The sequence below is a fragment of the Watersipora subatra genome, chromosome 3 (assembly GCF_963576615.1).
Source record: "Watersipora subatra chromosome 3, tzWatSuba1.1, whole genome shotgun sequence".
Lineage (NCBI taxonomy): Eukaryota > Metazoa > Bryozoa > Gymnolaemata > Cheilostomatida > Watersiporidae > Watersipora > Watersipora subatra.
Window position 1 is genome coordinate 57,001,419 of NC_088710.1, and position 22,965 is coordinate 57,024,383.

At 41.7% G+C, this 22,965-nt stretch overlaps 2 protein-coding genes across 2 annotated transcripts in view; both read right to left on the reverse strand.

Annotated features, from left to right (window-relative positions):
- LOC137391210 (probable glutathione S-transferase 7) overlaps positions 1-22,965 on the reverse strand; it is an 82,713-nt gene that overhangs the window by 4,153 nt on the left and 55,595 nt on the right. The gene's annotated exons all lie outside the window — the stretch shown is intronic.
- On the reverse strand, positions 7,454-11,391 carry LOC137391209 (glutathione S-transferase 1-like). Its single transcript, XM_068077609.1, has 6 exons — positions 11,345-11,391; positions 9,557-9,699; positions 9,254-9,346; positions 8,994-9,109; positions 8,808-8,900; positions 7,454-8,037 (listed from the first exon to the last, which is right to left on the reverse strand). The coding sequence occupies exons 2-6, from the start codon at positions 9,690-9,692 to the stop codon at positions 7,873-7,875; spliced, it is 603 nt and encodes a 200-aa protein (XP_067933710.1). The 5' UTR covers positions 9,693-9,699; positions 11,345-11,391; the 3' UTR covers positions 7,454-7,872.

The following is a 22,965-nucleotide window of genomic DNA, read 5'->3' on the forward strand; positions in this document are numbered from 1 at the left end:
ACAGAGTAAGTTAAGCTTTTAACTGAACTTAGTTAAGCCTAAACTCAAAAGAAATAGAAGTTGGCTTTCTAAAAATTTAGTTGCACTGAAACAGCTACGCATTCAGTAAGCATCATACAATCGATTAATAGTGTTGCAGAAATGTAAACAATATTCTCACCAGTTTTTTCTGTGTTGTAGATGTTTCAGAGATGAAGGATAAACTTCTAATAGTGTGTTTTTATGCTGTTCACAGCTGATATAGGTTGAATAGACCTGCGTGGTTATCAATCACTCCATGCATTGAAACTGTGGTCAGTCATGCATTACATTCAGTGGTATAAACCATGAAATGGCGCTTTGCAATTGCAAACTACGGACCTTGCAAATGATGATGAAACTCAAATGTGTGTCGCCATGTGGTGAAATATTCTAAAATAAACAGACACGCTGTAGCATTTAACCGCTTAGCTGACCAGATGACGGAGAAATGAAACAATAAATTTTAGACAGGAACCAGTTAAAGATGTGATTGCTTCAAAAAAGCCGATCAAATGAAAAAAACCAATAAAAGGCTCAAACATCAGTTACAATTTGATGCCATTTTTGTCTTTTTAGACTAACCCTGTCCAGAGATGTAAGCGTTTGAATAAGGCCATCTTATAAAATGCTCAGATTCGAGCAGGTGAAAAAAGTCCACGAGCGACAAATATAAGATCTTTTCTTAAGCCAATCTTCAGCACGAATTTTTTATATAGGTCATAATGAATGTTATCGCAAGTAATACGTGTTGTCCATGATTTTGAAGTTACGGATTTTGCTCAATTACTAGATTAGACCTGCTCACTCATAAATTAAAAGGAGCTGCTATACATACCAATATTTGTAGTGAGAATGTCTCCTTGCCAAAATTTGGCTTGAATGTAAACGGTAGAAACATTCCTTTAAAGCAAACTTATTGATTTGCTGAACGAATCGTGTCAGATAATGGTCTGGTATTTAATTGAAAGAAACTTTTTTTAATGGCTTACTTATTTGCAAAGCGTTTTGTTTACAACTGGATAAACTCCAAGACATACCCATACTACTTCCTAGTGTATCTGTTTGCTACTAGAGTGTTTAAGAAACATATTTTGTGTGCTCTACATAACACTTTATAATGGACTGATTTTATTACTTTTTTTATGTTTACTCAGGACATTGATATTCACTAAATTAATTGACAACGGCAATTTACTGAATTACTCAATCAACACGTTTTATTGACGAACAACAGAATTGTAACAATTCTTCCCGTTCCCGCGAAGGTGACTCAAAAGTTTTCTGAGCATCAGGTGGTTAAAGTTTGGGGCAGACAGCATATGGTTAGAGATGACAGGCATCAGCAGAGTTATGCGGCAAAGGAAGGTAGGAGAACGGAGGTAAATTTATCTTTGACTTTGAGTCTCCAATATGTACATGTATACTGTTGTGTTTACCTTCAGATTATATTTCCCTGTTTGAGACTATAATGTAACTTCCTGTGCACGCGTGCGTGATACGGAATAAACGATGTTGATTGTTAAATTGACGTCTTCTAAATTAATCCATAGCATCTAGCAATATAATGGTTTAGATTGATGAACAAGTGTAAAATATACTAAAGGTGATAGTTTTAGTACTCATGAATACATTTACTAATTAATAAAATTATAAATTTTTACCATCACTAATCATCATTTCATAGCTTTTTTATCATTTCATCTAGCTGTAATATTTGCTTCAAGTTTTTTTGGTAGTTTTAGCTAGTAAATTAGATTTATAATTAGAACTTTTGCTCACTTCTCACTTGTGGAAAATGAGGAAAATCGACTGATTAATGCTAATCTTTAACTCCCAGAAAAAAAGCTTTGAATTGTTGGTTTGGTATGCTTATGCTTGTGTTAAACATTTCTTCCTTTTTAAAATTACGCGCGCATTCTATCTAACTCCCAATTTGAAAGCTTTCAGTAGATATGAGTTAGAACGACATATCTATGAATGACATATATTTATTACATTTGTTTTATTGGTTACAAAATGTTTATGTTGCAACACCAGTGGTGCATTCGCGGCAGTGTGGAAACTGCCACACACAGAAAAGAGAGGCATGAATTTGTGCTGCACCAACCATGATATGTTTTGTTTGAGTTTGCTGCAGTAGATTAATTTGTCTTGTTATATGAACTGAAACTATATGAGTGGCTACGACTTGGATGAACGCTTTTAATAAAAACTTTATGTTGAGGTGAAAATTTTTTGGTTTGTAAAAATTATATAATAAAACAATATTGTTGAAGATGATGCAAAACATGATTTACAGAACATATTGAATACATCATAGCCCCGTTTCCACCTGTGCAAAAATCTTGTCTGATAGATGGGTCTATGAAGTGTAATCAGAGCTGTATTGACAGGTACTTTTGCATAGCTCGACTCAATTCCAATGGACCAAATATTGAAAGCTCAAAAATTTTTACGCTACTGAGTGAAAACAGGTGAGTCTACGAATCGCCAACCAGGTGCAACAATGGCTTTATTAACCCTTTGCCAGAATCGGTGGGTTAATTGATTTCATTTCATAGAAATTGGCGTGTTACGTTTACTGTTTCAGTAACTCACTAATTTTAACACTGTAACACTATTTTCACTACGGTAACTCATAAAACCATTTGTTTAGTACTCGACCAGATAATCTAATGTGACTAGTAATTTTTTTGTACAAATTGATAGTAATAATGACTAGATAACGTTGACTATAAATGACTTTTTAGAGATGCAGTTGGTTTTGCCCCCGTTTCGCCATGTATTCGAAAATATTCTTTTCAAAGATGCGGCTTGCTTATTTCAACTAGTAACTAGTTTCCGGTGTGGTTAGCAACTGAGAGCTCCGCTGATACAAAGGCCGCAATGAAATAAGTTAACTCGACGACCTAATTACAGTAGACCGGCAGAATCGTAGTCGGTACTCAGATGTTTACACAGCATTTAGAGGAAGCTAATATGATAAGTTTTTAATTTCCCTTATTTGAGGCGTTTGATACATTTATAATAATGTATCTGTAGCTGGATTTAAAATTTTATTCTAGCTAATATGAGCAAATACAAAATAAAATATGTTCCAATAGAGCTGCGTAAGACTAAACTTTTATCACAATAGCCGATGTGAATACAAGAGATAGAGACAGGTTGTATCACGCTTTACATCATTTTGGGCAAGTCTGGGCATGGTCTTTTTTCTTGAGCGCTTTTACCATGACCAATTTTTGTCGATTTAATCTTCAAATATCTTGACAATGAGATTGCCTAACACAACAAACAACATCTCAACTGATAGACCAAAAAAATGCTTTCTTTTAAAATTAACTAAAATTTGTCGCAATCACATCTTCAAGTTATCTTATCACTTATTTTGCTAGTTTTGGTAAATCTATTAGATGCTTGAGTTATAGTAAATAACATTATAAATAAATCAGTTTTTAAAGTCTCATAACATCTATATTTTCATGAAATTAACTAGTAAATGAACTATAGCTGTTTCAGTAGAAAGAAACACTGAAGTCTTTGTCAGCAAAATTCCATAAACAACCTTTACAGAACTCCCATCTCATATTCTACGTGAGTGAGCTCACAATTATTTCTGTGTAACTATGGTGATAGCTGCATCCTGAAGTCTGTTTTAATGGTAATGCAATAAGTTTTCGTTTTACCAGAAACTGGAGCAAACTGTTATAAAGTGGAGTTTCCACCAGGTGGCTTGTATGAATGTTGGCAGATATAATTTATTGCGACTGCTTAGCTCGGCTACTTAATCAGTACTGATGAGTCATAAAAATCACACCTGGACTACCCATAACATTGCTGCAAGGTCACACATACTTAGTGCACATGTAACACAAACCTAATTTATTCCAAGGTTTAATATCTGTAGTATGTTCATACTTATATGACAGGGTGAGTATAAGGAGAGTATAATTTTAGTTGGTCGTTGAATAGCCAGCATTTTATTCTTACTAGAAACATGCAATAAAGTTAACATAATGTAAACATTGCTTGAGAAGTCGTGGCCCAGTGGTTTAGAATGCTTGAACTGTGAATAGCGGCCTGAGTTCCATGATCAAAAAGGCCACTGGTGGTGACCGGAGTGATATCAAACCTCAAACTGCTTTCTGTCACTGGGCATGTTTCCAGTTGTCGAGGTTCTATTAGCAATAGACTCAGTCATGTCCAGGCAAGATCATAAAGACGTTGTTTGTGCAAAAATGCTTTTTCAAAAACATGCCCAGCCTCTGCTTGCAATAAGCTAAGCAGACATCAAACTTGATCTCATAGGGATTTCTCACACTCACAAAGACATTGCTTAATAAAATTGCCCATTATTACTATGATAGAACAATGCCTTAAACCAAATACTGTAAGAATTAAAAATACTGTGAATCATCACTGCATAATTAAATATTTAAATTACATTTAAATATTTGTTGGAAATTTCTATCAGAGTATTCAACAATATTTCTACCAATTTTGCTACTCTTCCTACAGATATATTATTTGTTACTATTCCCTTTAGCTTACTCAATCTCCACGTGTCATTCTTGGAAGCGTATTTCATCTAGAACATTCTATCATGTGACTGACAATTAGTGTCGTTATCACAGGCATGTCAAACTACAAGTTGATCTCAATGTGGTAATGTAGTAGTATTTTAAAAATAGCTACTATGATGCATTGATCTAGAACCTTCCATTGAGTGATAAATAACCACAGACCTGTCAAGCTGTTATCCAATATATTGTTAATCCTGCTGAGGGACTTGACTCTTACAATAAAATAAATAGTTGAGAATAATAAGAATGTATAACATAGGTAGTTTCTATTTATCCAAATCTTAATAATTGTTATGTTACTTAGGTGTTTAAACAAATGCATCAGGCTTCTAGTAAAGATGCCGAAATTTCAACCAACTATCACTAGTACAACCCATTATATAAAGTGTTCAGTGCTCTAATGACTACAGCAAACCTTACGTTGCTCAAACATAATAGCCAGGAAGTGTTTTGAAAAAAACGCTATTGACCTTTTGTGTGGTCAAGAACATTTTTGAGGTGCAGGACACTCCCGCTGCTTGTTCTCTTACCAGACTCACTAGTGTAGTAAGATTCTTTAGTTAACCTTGTGTCTGTTTGTTGGTTTATTTCTGGGTCAACGGAGATCGAATAAGCTAACTGTGAGGGTGACTGAATCTGGATATAACTCATGCAGTGATAGTCTGGTTATAAGAAGACAGCAAATTTATATTCATACAAATCATCCATACTTATTTAGAGACAAACTCTCATCTCGATCTCTCATGGACTAACTTTGGTATAGAACAGCTCAGACCTACAGAGACAGTTCAGATACTTTAAGGCTCAGTGCCAATACCCTTTAGCTAAAGCTGTGGTAATAGGTGAAAAGTTGTGAGAGAACCTCTTCAGGGACCCAAGACAAAAGTCAGACATAGTTTTGTATAGCTTGGGTTATTGAGTCAGCTTAACTTTGGCTCTCGCAATGTTAGGTAATTGTTCATATAAAATTTTCATCTCTAAACATTGTCCAGCAGACTGGCCTCTCAAGAGGTCACACGGGCAACCCTTTTTGGCACCATCTATGATCAGCAAGGATGCCGGCATCGTGATAGATAAAACAGCAATTCACTTGTGCTATCTGACCTCCTTGTTATGATTAAATATTGCTAAGTTGCAAGTCGTTTCTGTGTAATATCAGATGTCATCCTACTAGTTCACATAGTGGTTTAGTGCACCTGACTGGTGAACAGACGGTTGGGGTCAACTCAACCATCAGGAATCAGGAAACGCATCAGGAAACCTCAGGATTGGAGAAATTCTTGATTAAGCTGGTATATTGTCAGCATGAGTCAGAGTTCACACAGCTCAAGATGTCTCAAGAAACCATAGCAGTTACTATGGTATCTATGGAGTGCCATTTGTAAAATTTTGTGATATCCACACTATAAAAACATTTTTAGTATATCAGTTTACATGTTTAACATGTGAAGATTCATGTTTAGTATGCTAACTTACATATTTAGTATGCCAACTTACATGTTTAGTATGTGAAAATTCGTGTTTAGTATGTCAGTTCACATGTTTTATATGGCAAGGTTCATGTTTAGTATGCTAATTTACATGTTTAGTATGCGAAGATTGGTGTTTAGTGTGTCAAAATTCATGTTTGGTATGCTAACTTTAATGTTTTGTATCGCGAAACGCGCATGTTCGCTATTCCGCTGCGATCCTGTTTGATATGCCAATACGCATGTTTGTTATTCAACTTTTATTTTATTTGCGATGTCCTTTTTATTACATTTCGAAGAAATGCTCCTAAGTCAATCGCGCCCTTTTTTACATGTAGCCTGTGGCCCATCGACCAATAGTTGGCAAACTTGGAGAATTCCTCAATAACTGTCTAACTTTTAATAACATCTAATTACTAACTTCCTCAATATATTATAAAAAATGTCGTTGAAGAAATCTACGTCGTTGTTACTACAAAACAGAACAGTAACATACAATACTCACTAGCTGTGATAAAAATCACATATAGAAAGTTGAGTCTTAATAGAATCTTGACTCTTACATTTTTTCAAAGTCAAGCAACTTTTGAATTTGAAAGAATTTTCTATTAAACGAGTGTGGCAAAGCGAGCTTCGGATGTACGCAAGTGAGGAAATCTCGCTATAGTGTCTTCGCTCTCAAGGGTTATTGATGGAAATTCTCCACGTTTGCCAACTGTTTATCGATGGGCCGCGGGCTACGTGTAAAACAGGCCGCGATTGACTTAGGAGCATTTCTTCGAAATGTAATAAAAAGGAGATCGCATATAAAATAAAAGTTGAATAACAAAAATGCGTATTGGCATATCAAACAGGATCGCAGCGGAATAGCGAACATGCGCGTTTCGCAATACAAAACATTAAAGTTAGCATACCAAACATGAATTTTGACATACTAAACACTAATCTTCACATACTAAACATGAAAATTAGCATACTAAACATGAATCTTGCCATATAAAACATGTGAACTGACATACTAAACACGAATTTTCACATACTAAACATGTAAGTTGGCATACTAAATATGTAAGTTAGCATACTAAACATGAATCTTCACATATTAAACATGTGAACTTATATACTAAAAAAGTTTTTATATTGTGGATATCACAAAATTTTACAAATGACACTCCATAGGTATCTGAAGACACTAATGGTCAAAATGCTAATGGTAGTAATTTTTGTGACAGTAGATGCACCAAGTTGTGCCCTCTCTCTGTAGAAAGTTGCACTCTTTATGTAGAAAAAGCTAATTAGTGCTATTCGGAGAGAAGAAGCTGCTTCAGTTGCTTGTCTCCTTAGTAGAGCTTCTACTGCAGTAGGTTGAATTATGTATATTGATGCAATCACACATTGAAGCATGTTCCGCTCATAGAAATAATACTAGCTTAAAAATTAATCACATGTAATAGTGTGTATACAAATGAATAAAATTATACACTCTTAGTAATGACTCACTTATGGAAATAACTAATTCCAATGGTTTCAGATAAAGTTTTTGTTTTACTTTTAACATAAATTCATGTAAGATTATATAAAGTGTTGATGACAGTCCTTCAATGTGGATCTCCTAACAACAACATGGAGTTACAGACAGAGATGAGAAATATGTTAGAATGACCTATCAGTCTATAACTCTAGCCAGTCAACCAGTTATTACTAGTTACTAGTTCACAGTAATTCAGTATAACAGAAGTCTACTAGTGACTAAACTAAAGTCGTCCCATCTTCAACATCAATAATGTTTATGCTGAGTTCTACTTATTATCAGGTCTTGTCTTGAGCCAATCAGCTACTGCAGGTATTTCTGTATAATTCTTTATCAGTTCAGAGATTGTTGGATACTCATCCATCTTCAGATCTTTCAGCAGCTCTTGGAGAATTTCAATGATGGAGTACAACGCAGTGTCAGCCAATGATGCCTGTAATAACAATGTGTAATAATATAATAACTTTAAACTAGCATATTATTTATACATTAATTATTACTAGGGATTTGCCATACATAGTATAAAGTGTACCGTTTTTTGTGTTTAGCTGAATTTTATAAAAATAGTATAAACAAAATTTATATCACAGAAAATCGGTTCAACAAAAGAGAACATTAACTCAGAAGAATTTGGAATACTCTTGATTTCATGAAACTGTGTTAAAGACCAATTATATACAGCCTTGGTAAACAGCTTATTTTATAAATTAAAACAAATTAATGTTGACATTCAATTACCTAAAACATATTTATTCTATAAACCCTTTCATTGTTCGGATATACAGAATTTTAATCAATAACATTCATTAAGTTTTCGATATTTTTTTTTGTTTTATGGTTTTATATCTCGCATAAAGAATACCTTAAACAACTCATTCTTTTACTGGTTGTTATCCTATAAGAGGTAGTCTTTGCTGCTATAATTTTGTACACATACAACTTATTCATAAAAAACTACAGAATTACAAATGACCTTTTTTACACCAGTACAGCTGCTACAAAGGTATTCTGTATCAAAGATTAACACTATCGCATATACAAATGATTATTACTATCAGTTGTAAGCGCATAATATTACCAAGGCACTTTTCACAATAAGAAACAGAGTTAGTAAGCTGCTTGTACTTTGGAAGCTCTTCAACAAAGAATTATCAAATATAAACATGGATATCTTACGCTTTATTTGTTGAATGATTAACTTACTTCATCTCCAAGGATAAATTTTCCTTTCTTCAATTGGACAGCAAGTTTCTCTGTAGACTGTAGAACTTCAGCTGTTTTTTTGGTAACCTCCGCCTGAATAACAGCATTTACTTGTTAGTAATCGCTGACTTTGTAATATTTGATCAAAACTATTTAAGGACACAATTTGAGTTAGTTTGAAATTACCTTTTCATCTTCAGTTTTTGCATAGTACGCGCGAACACCTTGTTCAAAAAGCCCTGAGCAGCTCTCCACAATCATATCAACTACAGCAGCTTCCCAGTTACTAGACCCATACAAATCTGAAAAGGAAAAGGAGGGAATCACAGGAATAACTAGTAAACTATGAGATGTATATTAACAGGAGATTAGATGAGATTGAGACAAGAGAGGTCATTTAAAAGGATAGTGTTTTTGTGATAAACTTGATGTTATGTTACACTTACTCAGTTCTCTGGCAACATATCTGGCTATTGCAAAACTTTCACATATCACCTTTCCATCGACTTCTAGAAGTGGAAGTTGCCCTTTTGGTGTAGCTGAAGCATAAGTTCAAATCGTCATTGATGTATATTGTGAACATTTCAACTATATTAAGTAACATGTTCTGCTTATTAGATATCTTTGCCATTCAAGCAGTATTTGTGTTATCTGTAAAACAGGGAATTCAACAAATACATAACAGGGCAGCATATATACTGGGTATGTGTACTGCTTCTAGTGAGTTCACTGAAGTAGAATATACTCACATGGCTTGAATTCTGCCCATTCTTCCATTGTCAACCTGCAGTCAATAAAGTCTTTTCCTGCTAGTTTAAACAAGAGTCTGGTAACTTCACCTCTTGCTTTGACATCAAAGAATATAAGCTTCATCTGATCAGACATTTTGCTTCTAATAGGAGTACAAATATAAAAAAGCAATATAATTAGCCCACTATAAGGTGTTATGTAAAACACACAAAATATGTTTCTTAAACACTCTAGTTGCAAACACATACACTAGAAAGTAGTATGGGTATGTTTTGGAGTTTATTCAGTTGTAAACAGAACGCTTTGCAAATAAGTAAGCCTATAGCAAAGAGAAAAATAAATTTGTTTCTTTTAATTAAATACCAGATCAGTATCTGACACGATCCATTCAGTACATCAATAACTTCGTTTTAAAGGAATGTTTCTACTATTTACACTTGAGCCAAATTTTGGCAAGGAGACATTCTCACTACAAATATTGGTGTGTATAGCAGCTCCTTCTATTTCATGACACTCATACTATCTCGACCATCATATGTTTCAGTTTATGAACTTCCTGTTACTACAACCTTCAATTCACCATCAAGACTCCCTCGCAATACTATTAGATTACTAACTTTTAAATCTTAAAAACCATTCTGACATTTCGTAGTTCATTTATTTGTTGCATGGCAACCACTAACAGTAATTAAATAATTGTTTTAGCTGTGTTTTCCACAGAAATCTCCAAAACACAAAAACGAAAGCAAAACTGCCAAAGCCAAGTGTCCGCGTTAATATTTCTTATTGCTTTGAAATGAGTAACACAATCAACGTGAATTGTGTTATGTTAAATCCCCAAAAGTTTCTGATTCTGCTTCAACCAATCCAAAGCGTTGTAACAAAGTTTGTGATCAGCCGATCTGACTGGCTAGTTGACCTTACCCAACTATCGCTTTTTACAAGCACTTTTGGTTTTGAAAGTTTTTCAGTAAGCACAAATTTGGTCTGCGAATGAATTTTTTTAATTGCTCAGAAATAGCCTCCCCACTTTAAACTTCAACGAATACAAGAAAGCATTGATCAAACAACTTCTACAATCCCACTCATAACCCCTCACAAGGGTTGATGGAAACATGTCCTCGGTAGTGCAAATAATAACGCTATTATGATGACAAGGTTTTAGAGCTCACTTTGAGAAGTCACAAAACATATTTAACACTATTTTTGTGTTCTTATAGCCTAAAATCTCCCGCATTTCTGAGGCAATTTAGAGATTTAGAAATTATTTCTTTAAACCATTTTTCTGGAATGGAAGAGTTTACTAAAGCTGGCTATTTTCAATACTATTACAAAAGAAACTTTGTGCCGAATAAAATGCAATTTTCAGTTTAAAGATGTACCGATTACTTCTCAAGTTTTAAAAGATTACATGTATATGGCCGCGTCAACTTGGGAAATTTTTTTAAAAAACTAATTTCGACTTTGAAGAGTTAAAAGATGTTTGTTCAACTCACTTAATAATTCTTGATTTTTATCTATTGATTTTTTTATTTTTTGGCACGTAACAAAAACCATCATTTTGTTGATGTTTACCAATGCTAGTAAAATGTTATCCATATGTACAAAGTTATACACACATTGACTGCAAAAGGTTAACATATCGTCAGACCTTTTAACTTGACTCAAACTCAAAAGAAGTAGAAATCGGTTGTCTAAAGATTTGATTCCTCTGAAATCATTAAGCATTCATTGATAAAAAATTCAATTGACAAAAAATATTGCGGAAATGTAAAAAATTTTCTCACCAGTCTTATTTGTGTTGTAGATAGTGTTTCAGAGATGAAAGATAAACTTCTAATGGTGTGTTTTTATGCTGTTCACAGCAGCTTATATAGGTTGAAAGCAGACCTGTGGGGCAATCAATCACTCTATGCATGGAAATTGTGGTCAGTCATGTATTACATTTAATGGTAGGAGCCACAGCATATTGCTTTACAATGACAGACTACGGATCTTGCAAATCATGATGAAATCTCAATAGTGTGTCGTCATGGGGTGAAATATTCTAAAATAAACAGACACGCTATAGCATTCAACCGCTTAGCTGACCGAATGACGAAGAAATGAAACAATAAATTTTATACAGAAACTAGTTAATACGTAAGTTATCTTATCATTCTTTTGCTAGTTATGGTAAATCTATAGATGATTGAGTTATAGTAAGTTACAATAATTAAATCAATTTTTAGCAGAACAATAAATAAATGAATTTTTAATGTATCATAGCATTTATATTCTAGGACAGAGGTGTCCAACCTTTTTAGAGTGGGGCCCATTATGTAAAGTCAAGCATAGGCTGGAGCCACACATAGCTGCTACGTATATCACAAATAATTGAATTACCATCTATATATTTTTCTCAAAGTATGTGTGTATGTAACTGTGTCATTCCGACTATAGATCTTAAAATATCTGGATCTAGCACTGTTGACCATTACGTTGATCGTTACGTTAATGATTGTTAAGCTGTCCCAAAATGCGAGTATTGTTTTAGTAAAGATCTAACATTCCAGGTGAGTTACTAAAATTCATTAGGCAATTATTACTCGAGCAATACCAGACATTCGGCTACATATACATATATATATACATATATATATATATATACATTGTATATATATATATATATATACATTGTATATATATGTATATATATATATATATATATTTCTCAGAGTATGTCGTATGTGTGTACGCATTCCGGCTATAGCTATTGTTAGAATAGCGTAGCTGGACAATGCTGATGCAACTTCATGGCTTACCTTCATTAGAAGCCTAGCGCTTATTAGCAAGCTTACTGAAATTTTCCATTGGCAATGTGCGAGGCTGATAGCAAGAGGCAGGCAACTCGTGTTCTTCTCATTGTTTAAAAGTTGATTTTTGATACCCGGGCAACGCCAGGAGGCACAGCTAGTAATTTTACATATTGCAAAACATGATTCCATCCATCACGTGTAATTCTCATTCTCCACAGTCAATATATTTATTTTAACTACATGTAATTACATACTCACAAATGCGTCAAAATATTGGCTTTAATTACATGTGATTACAAAATCACAAATGCATCAAATTATTGGTTGTAAATACATATGCATGTCATTACTAAAAGCATCATATGAAATTCATGTGCAGTGTCCTTGTTGAAGAGATACTGCGGTGCTAAGTTTTCACTAGTAATGGTACTGAGCATACTACTCTCAGTGACCCACTTGGTACTGCATCTCTCGTACAATCCTGTCTAGGTCAGGTTTAATGTTTGAAAATGAAATCCTGAGCTGCTGAGCTATAGATGCTCATCAGTTAGTCCAGTGCGATATTTGCTTTTGGTATACTTCATGCGGCTGAAGAACTGCTTACATAAGTAGGTAAAGCTGAAGAGGCTGGCCATTCAAAGAGCATGTTTATGTAGAGCTGGATATCTGCCAGCTAGAAAGAAATCATGATAAAACTCTATGAGTTCATGGCTGAGATGCCTTTGTTTGAGACGTTTGTTAGCCTGCAAGTCAATGAGCTCCATTTGTAACTCTGCTGCTACACTGCTAGGCTTGACAGAAAATGGATCGGCAGATATCTTTACCTTCTTTTCAGTTTCTGCGAATTGAAAAAATCTTCTTGCAAATTCAGCTGATAGATTTGACACGATGTTGGCGTATTGCTCCGAGTTGACCTCAACGCATTGGCCATTCTGCTGACACTCTGACAGAGTTTTGAAGTGAGCATAATTCTCCTCTCGAAGTTGCCGCTCCCACAGCTGAAGCTTTGTCCTGAATGCAGTGATGTATCTCCAGAGTTGAGATATGTCCTGTTTCGTTCCCTGTAGCAGAAGGTTCACTACTGACATATGCTCTGTGATATAAGCTAGAAATGCCAAATCAGTGATTCAGATTGATCTTTGAACTCATCACACTCACGGCCCTTGTTTCTCATTAATAAATCAATATCTGGTAGCAGACTGTAAAACCTTCACAGTGTTTTAGCGCTGCTGAGCCACCTGACTTAACAGTAATGTGCTACATCTTTGTATTCCCATTCTATCTCCTCAAGCATAATTCTAAATTGTCGATGGTTCAATGCTCGTGATCGAATAAAGTTAACAGTGGATACAACCAGACCCATAACATGATCCATCCTCAGAGTGCGCTGCTAAGTTTTCTTGATGTATGACAAAATGGTACACCACAAGAGGAACATCCCAGCAGTGAGAGCTGAGAAAAAGACCAATTAGTCCAGTGTTTTTTCCTGCCATTGCAGGTGCTCCATCAGTAAAAATGCCAGACATCTTCTCCAGTGGTAGGCTGAACTCAGCAAGTTCTTTTAATAGACTCTCATAGACATCTTTTTCAGTTGTTGTGCCATGAAGACTACTCATTGTTAGGAAATCCTCAGTAACGTTGAACACATTATCAACCCGTATCATAATTGCAAGCTGAGAAGTGTCAGACAGATCTGTGCTCTCGTCTAATGCTATGCTGAAATAAACAAACTTCTTAATCTGGGCTTTCATTGTTTGCTCAATGTCCTTACTCAGATTTTCCAATCTTTTTGCAATGGTGTTTCTTGACAGAGCAACACTTTCTAAATTGCTCTTTTTATCAGTGCAGAATTCATCCATAAACACTGCCAGTGCCTAAAAATAATAAAGCAAGGTTAAAATAAATGTAATTGGTAGTTACTAAAATATAATAACAATGACATTGGCAAACCACACAAACTTTTGTTGAAATTTTTATTTTAGCTTTAGGTATATCAGGCTATGCAAGGAGTTAAAACTTGCCTCTGTTTTTTAAGGTCTACAACTCCTCACCTATGGTTGTTTTATGCAACTCTTATCTGACATAAATTTTTTTCAATTGCTCACCTCTTTAACAAATTCTCCATGTTGAAATTAGTGACCAATTTGTGAAATGAGTGATCAATGAGTGACCAATGAGTGAAATTTGACCAATTAGTTGAGCAATGGCGAAACTGCATTTTGTTGCTTTTTCACTAATCTCTGCATATCTTGTAAAATGTTGCTGCTGTTGCTGCAGATTGGATGATAGCGAGTCGTATTTCTCTTGTCTGTCACGACCTAAGTATTACTCATACGCGCCATGACGAGTTGTATAATGCCGCCTTATGTTGTACTCTTTTAGCGCAGCAATTACCTGATTGCATATGACGCAGATTGCTTGGCTCACCCGTGGTATTAGACAAGGTAGGCCTATTGCAATGTCCAACTGCAACTCTTCCCTCCGCGGTCAACCTTCAGGCGTGTGGCCATAATTGTAACTGAGCAATACGTATTGTAAAAGATCTGACTCCGGTAGCTGAGTCAGCTTTACGTCCTAACAAGGGAGTCGCAACCTGGGCTACTGGCTGACCTTGTCCGAGGCCTGATTGACCTGCCTGTGGCGGTCAAGTCAGTCCAAGACAAGAATCTAGTAGTCAGGCTTGCTTCGAAACCAAACCCCCGGCCTGCCTCTGGATCTCTATCCCAGGCTAGTCTGGATCCACTAATGGCTGGTCTTAAGACTGGATCTCTAGTGCCATGGCACACCCGATCGAGTCTAGACAAGGCCGTGGATCGCCTCCTAGCCTTCTTAGAGTCACCCTGGCAGTTCCGTCTGTTGGTTGCACTGAGCCTGCTTATACAATCGGTGAGCCAACCAGGCAGGCGTCAATAGAAGCAGTTTGTATGAGTATATAGCAGTTTATTATCGATATCTTTAATACAAGTATGCACAAGTATGAGTGGAATCAAGCACAACTCTGCCTGTCTACCGCGCTGGCTTATATAGCCAGCGCCTATCGTTTAACTCCGCCTACTGATCTATTTATATCACAAAGGACATGCCAGATATAACAGGATGGTTATGTAACAAAAAGGCAGTTCAGTAATACAAGGGCAGTTCAGTAATACAGTTATATAATAATAAAAAGGCAGTTCAGTAATACAAGGGCAGTTCAGTAATACAGTTATATAATAATAAAAAGGCAGTTCAAGTATGCAATAAGGGAAGTTCGAGAGGTTCGGTTAAATGATAGTGCGGATATATATATGAGTGCAGTAAATAGTACACAGGCATGTCCCGGTCCTCCACACTCTCCCCCCCAATTGTTTGGCCAGGGGTGAACAATTAAGTGTTCTCAGTGGAAACGCCGCGCTTGTGTTCTCAACCTCTGAGCTTCTATACGGCATTCCTCGGCCATCCGGATGTAACGTTGGTATTGGTCCTCTTCTCTTTTTTCTGGTCGACCGGAATCGTGGGTAGGTTTATCGAGCAGGCTTGTACTGGTCCTGGTCGTGGTCGAGTATCCAGTCGGTGCCTCTGGCTAGTCTCTAGCGGAGGGCCACCCTGGAGTGGTTTACCTCCGCTCCTGACTTGGAAACTCTGGCCCTCAGAATTTTGCCTGGCCTGTTTTGGCTTGGCTTTGTCCTGGGACGCCCTGGTCCCTACCATTTGCACCATCCTGGTAGTGGTTATCGCCGGTTCTACCAGCCTCGCTCCCTTATAGGCAATGGGTGCGATATTTTTCTTGGCTATGTTATTCCCAGGTAGTTTTACCTGATCGACGTCTTGGTTCCCTGCCGTTATCTCAGTTTCCTCCAAGATCTCATCCAATTCTGTTAACAATTCCTGCAGTTCTGGATCCTCGATGGCATTGGTTTCATCTGAAGTTGGTCTCATATTCGTGATATAGGTTTGTGGAGAGAGCTGGTTATTCGTTAGTGCGCAACGGTTGAAGTGACTGGAGGCTGTCTCAGTTTCATAAGATGGCCGCTTTCCGGTCCTGCCGTGCTCTTGTTCCTGAATTGTTCTGCCGTTCGGAGTCTGCTGTCGAAGGCCTTCGTTGCCGGATGGTTCCTCTCCCGCTTGGTTTTCTTCGTCTGCCTCCATCTCTGTCCCCTTTCCCGGGATATTTCGGTCAAGTATGATTGTATCTGGTTGCTCTCCTCCGTGGCGGCTCGCGGCCATCATTTCTTCTAGTTCGGCAACCGACTCTTTTAGAATTGTATATTGAGACATCAGTTTTATGTTTGTCCTCAGACCTTCCCTCTCTATCAAGGTCTCTAGTTGTTCCACCATAGCTTTGGTAGACTGATACCGTTCCTTGAGTTCGCCCTGTCTTTCTCTGGCTTCCGGTCCTTCTTCTTCAGGGTCGATTTGGTGGCACACAGTCTCGCCGTATCTGATAGGAGGACCCCCCATTCGCCGGGGTCTCCCGTCTCGTCTTTCTCCCATGCCATTTTCTGTTCTCCTTGGTTCTGCATTCATTCGCACCTCTTCTTCAGCTGGTGCTGGTGTAGGAATTTCGGGTTGGGGCGGATCCCTTTGTTCGGTGACCCCGGAGTCGGAGGCCTCATCGACTGCGGTATTGTCTGTCTCTCCTTCTGTCAACTCCTGTCCGGGGGGCTCCACCCGGGGTTCGGAACAGGGCCCGAGACTTGGTTCCTCTGGTTCTGCGTTGGATATACCAGTTTGCTCTGTTGCCTCCCTAACCCCTCCGGCGGGATCGTGACTGCCCGAGGCAGACTCTCTTTCTCTGGCCAGGACCTCCAGAAGTCGTCTCCTGAACGTGTTACTGTCCATCTCCGGGGGAGGTTCCATCCTCTCCCGCCGTGTTGGCGGGGGAGGCTCCCTTCCAGTGTACTCTACTGCGGGCAGCATCTCTCCTAGCTCCTCCAGCCTCCTCTCTCTTCGTCCAGTGGCACCTCTCATGTTTGGCCTCCTGGAGGGTTCCTTAGTGGCCGGGGCCCTCCCATCGGCCTCTGGACACACGTAGTATGGTTTTAATCTCTCTTCGTTTTGTACTGAGATTTGTCCTTGTCTCTCTACCTGGTACGTATGGTTGGGATTACACCTAGTGACTGTATAGGGTCCCACATATTTGGGCTGTAACTTGGGGTTTTCTCCACGTCTACGTCTCTTGTTGACCAGCAGCACCAAGTCACCGGTCCCAAACGATGGGGGCTCTTCGTCGTCCTCCACCCGGATCTTCATTTGGCGGTCTCGGAGAATTTCATACGTTTCCTCCAGCCGGCTGGCCAGTTCCAGTACGTAGGGCTGTACCGCCTGGCCAGTGACTGCAACGGGGTCTGAGAGCTGATCTGGCAATCGCAGTTCCCTGCCCATCATCATGTAATTCGCGGTTTCTCCCGTGGCGGAGTGGGGAGTGCCCCGGAAAGCCCTCATTATCTGTGGCAGCAACAAGTCCCACTCTGTAGGCCCACGGCGCAGGAGCAAGGCTCTTAAGGAATCTCCCAAACTCCGATTGTTTCTTTCTACAATGCCATTCCCCTGGGGGTGGTATGGTGTAGTCCGTGTTTTGTCTACGTTCCATAGACTACATAATTCTCCCATGAGTTTAAGCTCAAATTGAGCCCCTTGATTGGAGTGTAATTCCTCGGGTAGGCCAAAATAACAGAACACCCTTTCGTCCAGGGTTGTGGCTACCACCGGGGCAGTTGCATCCGGGATCGCTATTGCATCCTGCCATCTGGAGAAATGGTCGCTAATCACTAAGATCCACTTGTTCCCTTGGTTAGTCACTGGCATTGGTCCCACCAGGTCGACCGCTAGCTTCTGCCATGGTCGCCCGGCGTACAATCGGTGTCTGCTCCTAGTTGCGTGATTCCCGCCGGTTTTTGCCACTTGACAGATCTCACACGTCTTGATGAGTCGTCTCACGTCGGCATTCAGTCCCGGCCAATACCAATTGAGTAGTAATCTTTTTACCGTCTTGTGAACCCCCGCGTGGGCAAGCCTGTGCGTGTCCCACATGACCCGGCTCCGGTTCGCCCGAGGACATAGGGTACACCATCTGGGGTGGCCGTCCGTCGTTAGTCTGACCTCCAGGACGCCGTTTGGGGATAACCTCAGAGCCTCCCGTCTCTTGTGTAGGACCCGGAGCTCGTTACTCCCTCGAGTCAGCTCCTCCTCTGGTAGCTCTTGATCATTTTTTACTGCCCAGTACATCCTGGCCACAGCCTGTGTCCCTTCCATTTGGCTCTGTACCAGCTGTCGAAAATTTCGGTCTCCTGGTAGTTTAATTGCGGCCACGGTGTCGGACTCTCCTTCCAGCAATGCCTGTTTGCTAGGGCCCCCGTCTCGCTCCTCTATTCGGATACACTGTCGACAGTCGTTTGGGCAGACCTGTCGACTCAGGCCGTCGGCATTCCCGTGCTTGACCCCTGCTCGGTGTTCCAGTAGGTACGAGAATTCTGACAGAATCTCCAGCCACCGAGCTACTTGAGCCGACGGCTCCCTCCTCCTACACAGCCATCTCAGGGAGGCATGATCCGTGCGGAGCACGAACTGTTGACCATACAGGTAGGGCCGGAAGTGCTTGACGGCTTTTACTACTGCCAGGAGCTCTCGGCGCGTTACACAGTAATTTTGTTCGGCTGGGCTGAGGGTCTTGCTGTAGTATGCCACTACGGTCTCCCTGCCCCCCTGGTTCTGGGACAGGACGGCCCCCACTCCCACATTACTGGCATCGGTGTCCAGAGTATATTGACTCTTTGGGTTGGGGTACCCCAGCACTGGTGCCGAGATCAGGCCTTGTCGAAGGGTCTCGAATGCCTGCTGCTCTTCTGCTCCCCACCTCCAAGGCTTCCCTTTGCTAGTCAAGATCGTGAGTGGCTTGGCAATAGTGGCGTAATCTCGTAGGTACTGTCGGTAGTACCCCGTGGTCCCTAGGAAGGCCTGCAGTTCCTTTATATTTCGAGGGGTCTGCCATTCGGCCACTGCCTTTACCTTTTCTGGGTCCGTGGACACTCCCTCCGGGCTCACCACATGGCCAAGGTACCTCACTTTCCTCTGGAGGAGCTCGCATTTAGAGGGCTTCAGTTTCAGCTGCGCGGCGGCGAGTCTCTGGAAGACCTCTCCCAAACGGGCCAAATGGGTCTCGAAGTCTGGAGCAATTACGATGATGTCGTCCAAGTATAGCAAGAGAGTTTTCCAATGGAGCCCGTGAAGTACAGACTCCATCAGTCTTTGGAAGGTGGCGGGGGCCGACGTCAATCCGAAGGGCAGTACCTTCCACTTCCACAACCCGCTTCTCGTGGCAAAGGCGGATTTCTCTTGAGCGTCCGGATCTAGCGGTACTTGCCAGTATCCACTGGTCAGATCCAACGTACTAAAAAATCGGCTTCCTGCCAGGGCGTCCAGGCTTTCATCAATCCTAGGGATGGGGTACGCATCCTGTTGGGTGACCGCATTCAGCTGTCGATAATCAATACAAAATCTCCATCCGCCATCCTTCTTCCTCACCATGACGACTGGGGAACTCCATGCCCCATTGGCAGGCTCGATCAAACCCTTTTCCAGTAGTTCCTGTACTTGTTTGTCCGCTTCTGCCTCCTTGAGGGGTCCCAACCGGTGGGGGGGTTGTCTGACCGGCCTGGCACCCTCCATCAGGGGTATGCTGTGGGCGATTCGGTCGGTCCTTCCTACGTCGCCATCATATTTGCTAAACACGTCCTGGTACCTGGTCAGAAGATGGGCCAGGCTCTGCTTCTCTCCTTCGTGCCGGCATCCTGGGAGGGCCTGCTGATATAGCTCAACCAGGTGACCCGGGACGGCTTCCCCCGTCCTTACAGTGGCACACCCCACTCCTGATTCGTCGAGGCTCCCGTGTTCCGGCCCAGACCAGAGATCCGTCTGTATGTCCTCTTCTTCCACAGCCGTGTATGAGCCAATGACGTGTCCGGCGCCCAACTCTATCGGTTGACGTCCGGGGTTCAGGCATCGTATGGTGACATCACCCCCCTCTCCAGGCCTGTTCAGGCTGCATGCCACGGGTAGGTGTGGATCAGAGCCCTCTATCAAGCCCATCGGCACGTAATTTCTGGCGGAGATCTTCCCCGTCACTCTTACCTCTGACAAGGGAGGGATAGTAACTTTCTTCCAGGCGTGAACGTTGGACACCATTATCCTCTCGTATTTGTCGGTGCAAGTAAGTTGCCTATTCCCTAGGGAAATGACGGGTCGGCCGAATTCAATCTGACACTTGTGGGAGATCAGGAAAGGCATACCCAGAATAGCGTCTTCGCTGATCTGGCTTACGAGGAAGTTCTCCTCTATAACCACGTCCCTGATCCTTCCGGTTAGCCTTATCAGTCCATAAAACTGGAGCTTGCTACCATCTGCCATGAGTCCATTCCGGTCATTCTCTTCTAACTGCACCCTCACTCGCTCCGGCATTCTGTCGAACACCTTTTTGGAGAGTAGGTTAGTGTTGCAGCCGGTGTCTATGAGGAACAGGAGGTCTTGCCTCTCTACCTTCCCCGGTAGGAAGTAGCTCGACCTATGGGGTTTTTCTAAGGCTCCAACCCTTGGCAACCCTTCCCCCGTTGCGGCGGTATCGAGCATTTCTTCCGATTTTTTCCTCCTCGGACGTCCCCTAGGCCTGTCCGGTGGTGGACTCTTTTCGAGCTGGTCCTCCAGGCTTTCCTCGGGAGTAGCTGGCCTTGTGCTCTCCCCGTACCGGCCTGTCGGACCCGACACCGGACTCGTGGGTTGGCCCAGATTCCCTCCTCGGAGATGGCCGCCTCGGGTCGGCCCCCGTCTCGGGGGTTCGGCTTCATTCCAGCCCTTTTCGTCTCTGGGTCTATGGTACTTCGGTCTCTGGAGATGCTCCACCATTGCTGGGTCCTCGTTTCATCCTGATCCGGTTGATACGGATCTCCTGAACGGATCAGCGCCGGTGGGGCCATCTCTCTCTGACCTAACCTGTCTAGGCTTACGGCGGGGTTCCATCTGAGTCGCAAGCTCCCTCCTTCCTGATCTGTACAGCGTTGGTCTCTCGAGAGCTTCAGTTACCCCTGAATCCGCTCTCTGTCCCGACCCTTGCTGTCCAGATCGCTCGGGGTGCTCGGCCCTAGTGGGACCTCTCTTCCGCCCTGGCCTCTCTGGTTCTCTGGTACGTCCATAAACTCTTCGTTTCTTGTCCAGTCTCTGGATCTGGTGGAGGTACTGCCGCTGCGCCTGTTTGGCCGCCCGCGGTGAGTCCCGGGGGCTCGCCTCGCATCCCTCTTCCTCCTCGTCCAGTTCCCATAGACTTTGGTATGGGTTGTAGATGGGAATCGTTTCTACCGGGGGTCTCTTGACCGGTGCCGCCGTTTTAGTCGGATGCTGCCAACCCTCCGGATCAACTCCAGACTCCCTTCGACTTGTATTGTTACGTTGTCTGTGTTTTTCGTGTCCGGGTGCCCTTGTGCAGCCAGCAGGTAGACCTACTGCTGCGGGCCGTAGGCGTTTCCCTGGTCCTGCCTATAGGGTGTCCTCTGATTTGCCTGCTTCCGCGGACAACTTCTCCTCTGGTGGCCTTCCTGGTTGCACCCCCAGCATCTCGCCATTTCCTTTTTCTTCGTCCCGCTTTCTGTAATAGACTGCGGTCGATGGATATACAATTTTAACTTGGCCACTTCTTTGGCTAGGTCCGTCACCGAGGTCAACAGCAGCTCGAGGGTATTCGGGGTAGTCCTAGCCACCACAATCGGCTCTTTGGGGCCCTGTTCTCCCTCGCCCTGTCCTGTCTCGTCTGGCTGGACTGCCCTGACGTCCGACTTGAAGGGTTGGGCTTGGTGAGACGCCATACTAGGTCGAACCTGTAAGTACTCGTTCCCTGCTCTCACGGCTGCCTCCAACGTAGGAGTAGGCACCGCTAGCAGATGTCGCTGCAAATAAACATTGCCCAGCGTACCACAGAACGTGTCCACGGCCATCTCCTCTTTTAGGCGATCTGACATTTCCCCAAACGCGATGTCGGTCAGCTTCTCTATTTGGGTGGCGTGCTCAAATAGCGTTGCTTGCTGGTCCTTTTTTAGGCCCTGCAGTTTGGCTCTGGCTTCTTTGGGTGTCAGTCCAAACCTGGCCCGGAGGTTGTTAAATACGCTGTGTATGGTCTGCCCGTGTCCACAGTCCTTAGCCTGCCCTCGCAGTCTCTCTCGGATGTGTAACAGCGCGGACCCTGGCCCCCAGTCATTTGCAACGGCTACATCGTTGAACTGCCTGATGAAGGCCTCTACATCGCTATTCCCGTCATATTCTGGGGCTCTGAATGTTTCTCTTGGTGCAGGGGGTCCCTGTGTTCCCTGGTTGACGAGCAGTCTTTCCAAGACACCTGTCAGTTGCTCTAGACCTCCTAGTCCCTCCGTTCGGAGAGCTTCCGGTCTTTCCGCGCTGCGAGTCCGTCTGGTCATACCTGCGTCGTCTTTTTAGTCCCTGTTAGTCGTCCTGTTGTGGGTTAAGCAAATCCCACTGCTGCCACCAGTGTAAAGGATCTGACTTCGGTAGCTGAGTCAGCTTTACGTCCTAACAAGGGAGTCGCAACCTGGGCTACTGGCTGACCTTGTCCGAGGCCTGATTGACCTGCC

Excerpts from the sequence above, each read along its gene's own strand:
- LOC137391209 (XM_068077609.1), bottom strand. The coding sequence starts at position 9,692 with ATGTCTGATCAGATGAAGCTTATATTCTTTGATGTCAAAGCAAGAGGT. Across the intron at positions 9,347-9,556 it reads ATGGGCAGAATTCAAGCCAT|CTACACCAAAAGGGCAACTT; the intron begins GTGAGTATATTC and ends CTTATGCTTCAG. Across the intron at positions 8,038-8,807 it reads AATTTATCCTTGGAGATGAA|GCATCATTGGCTGACACTGC; the intron begins GTAAGTTAATCA and ends TTGTTATTACAG.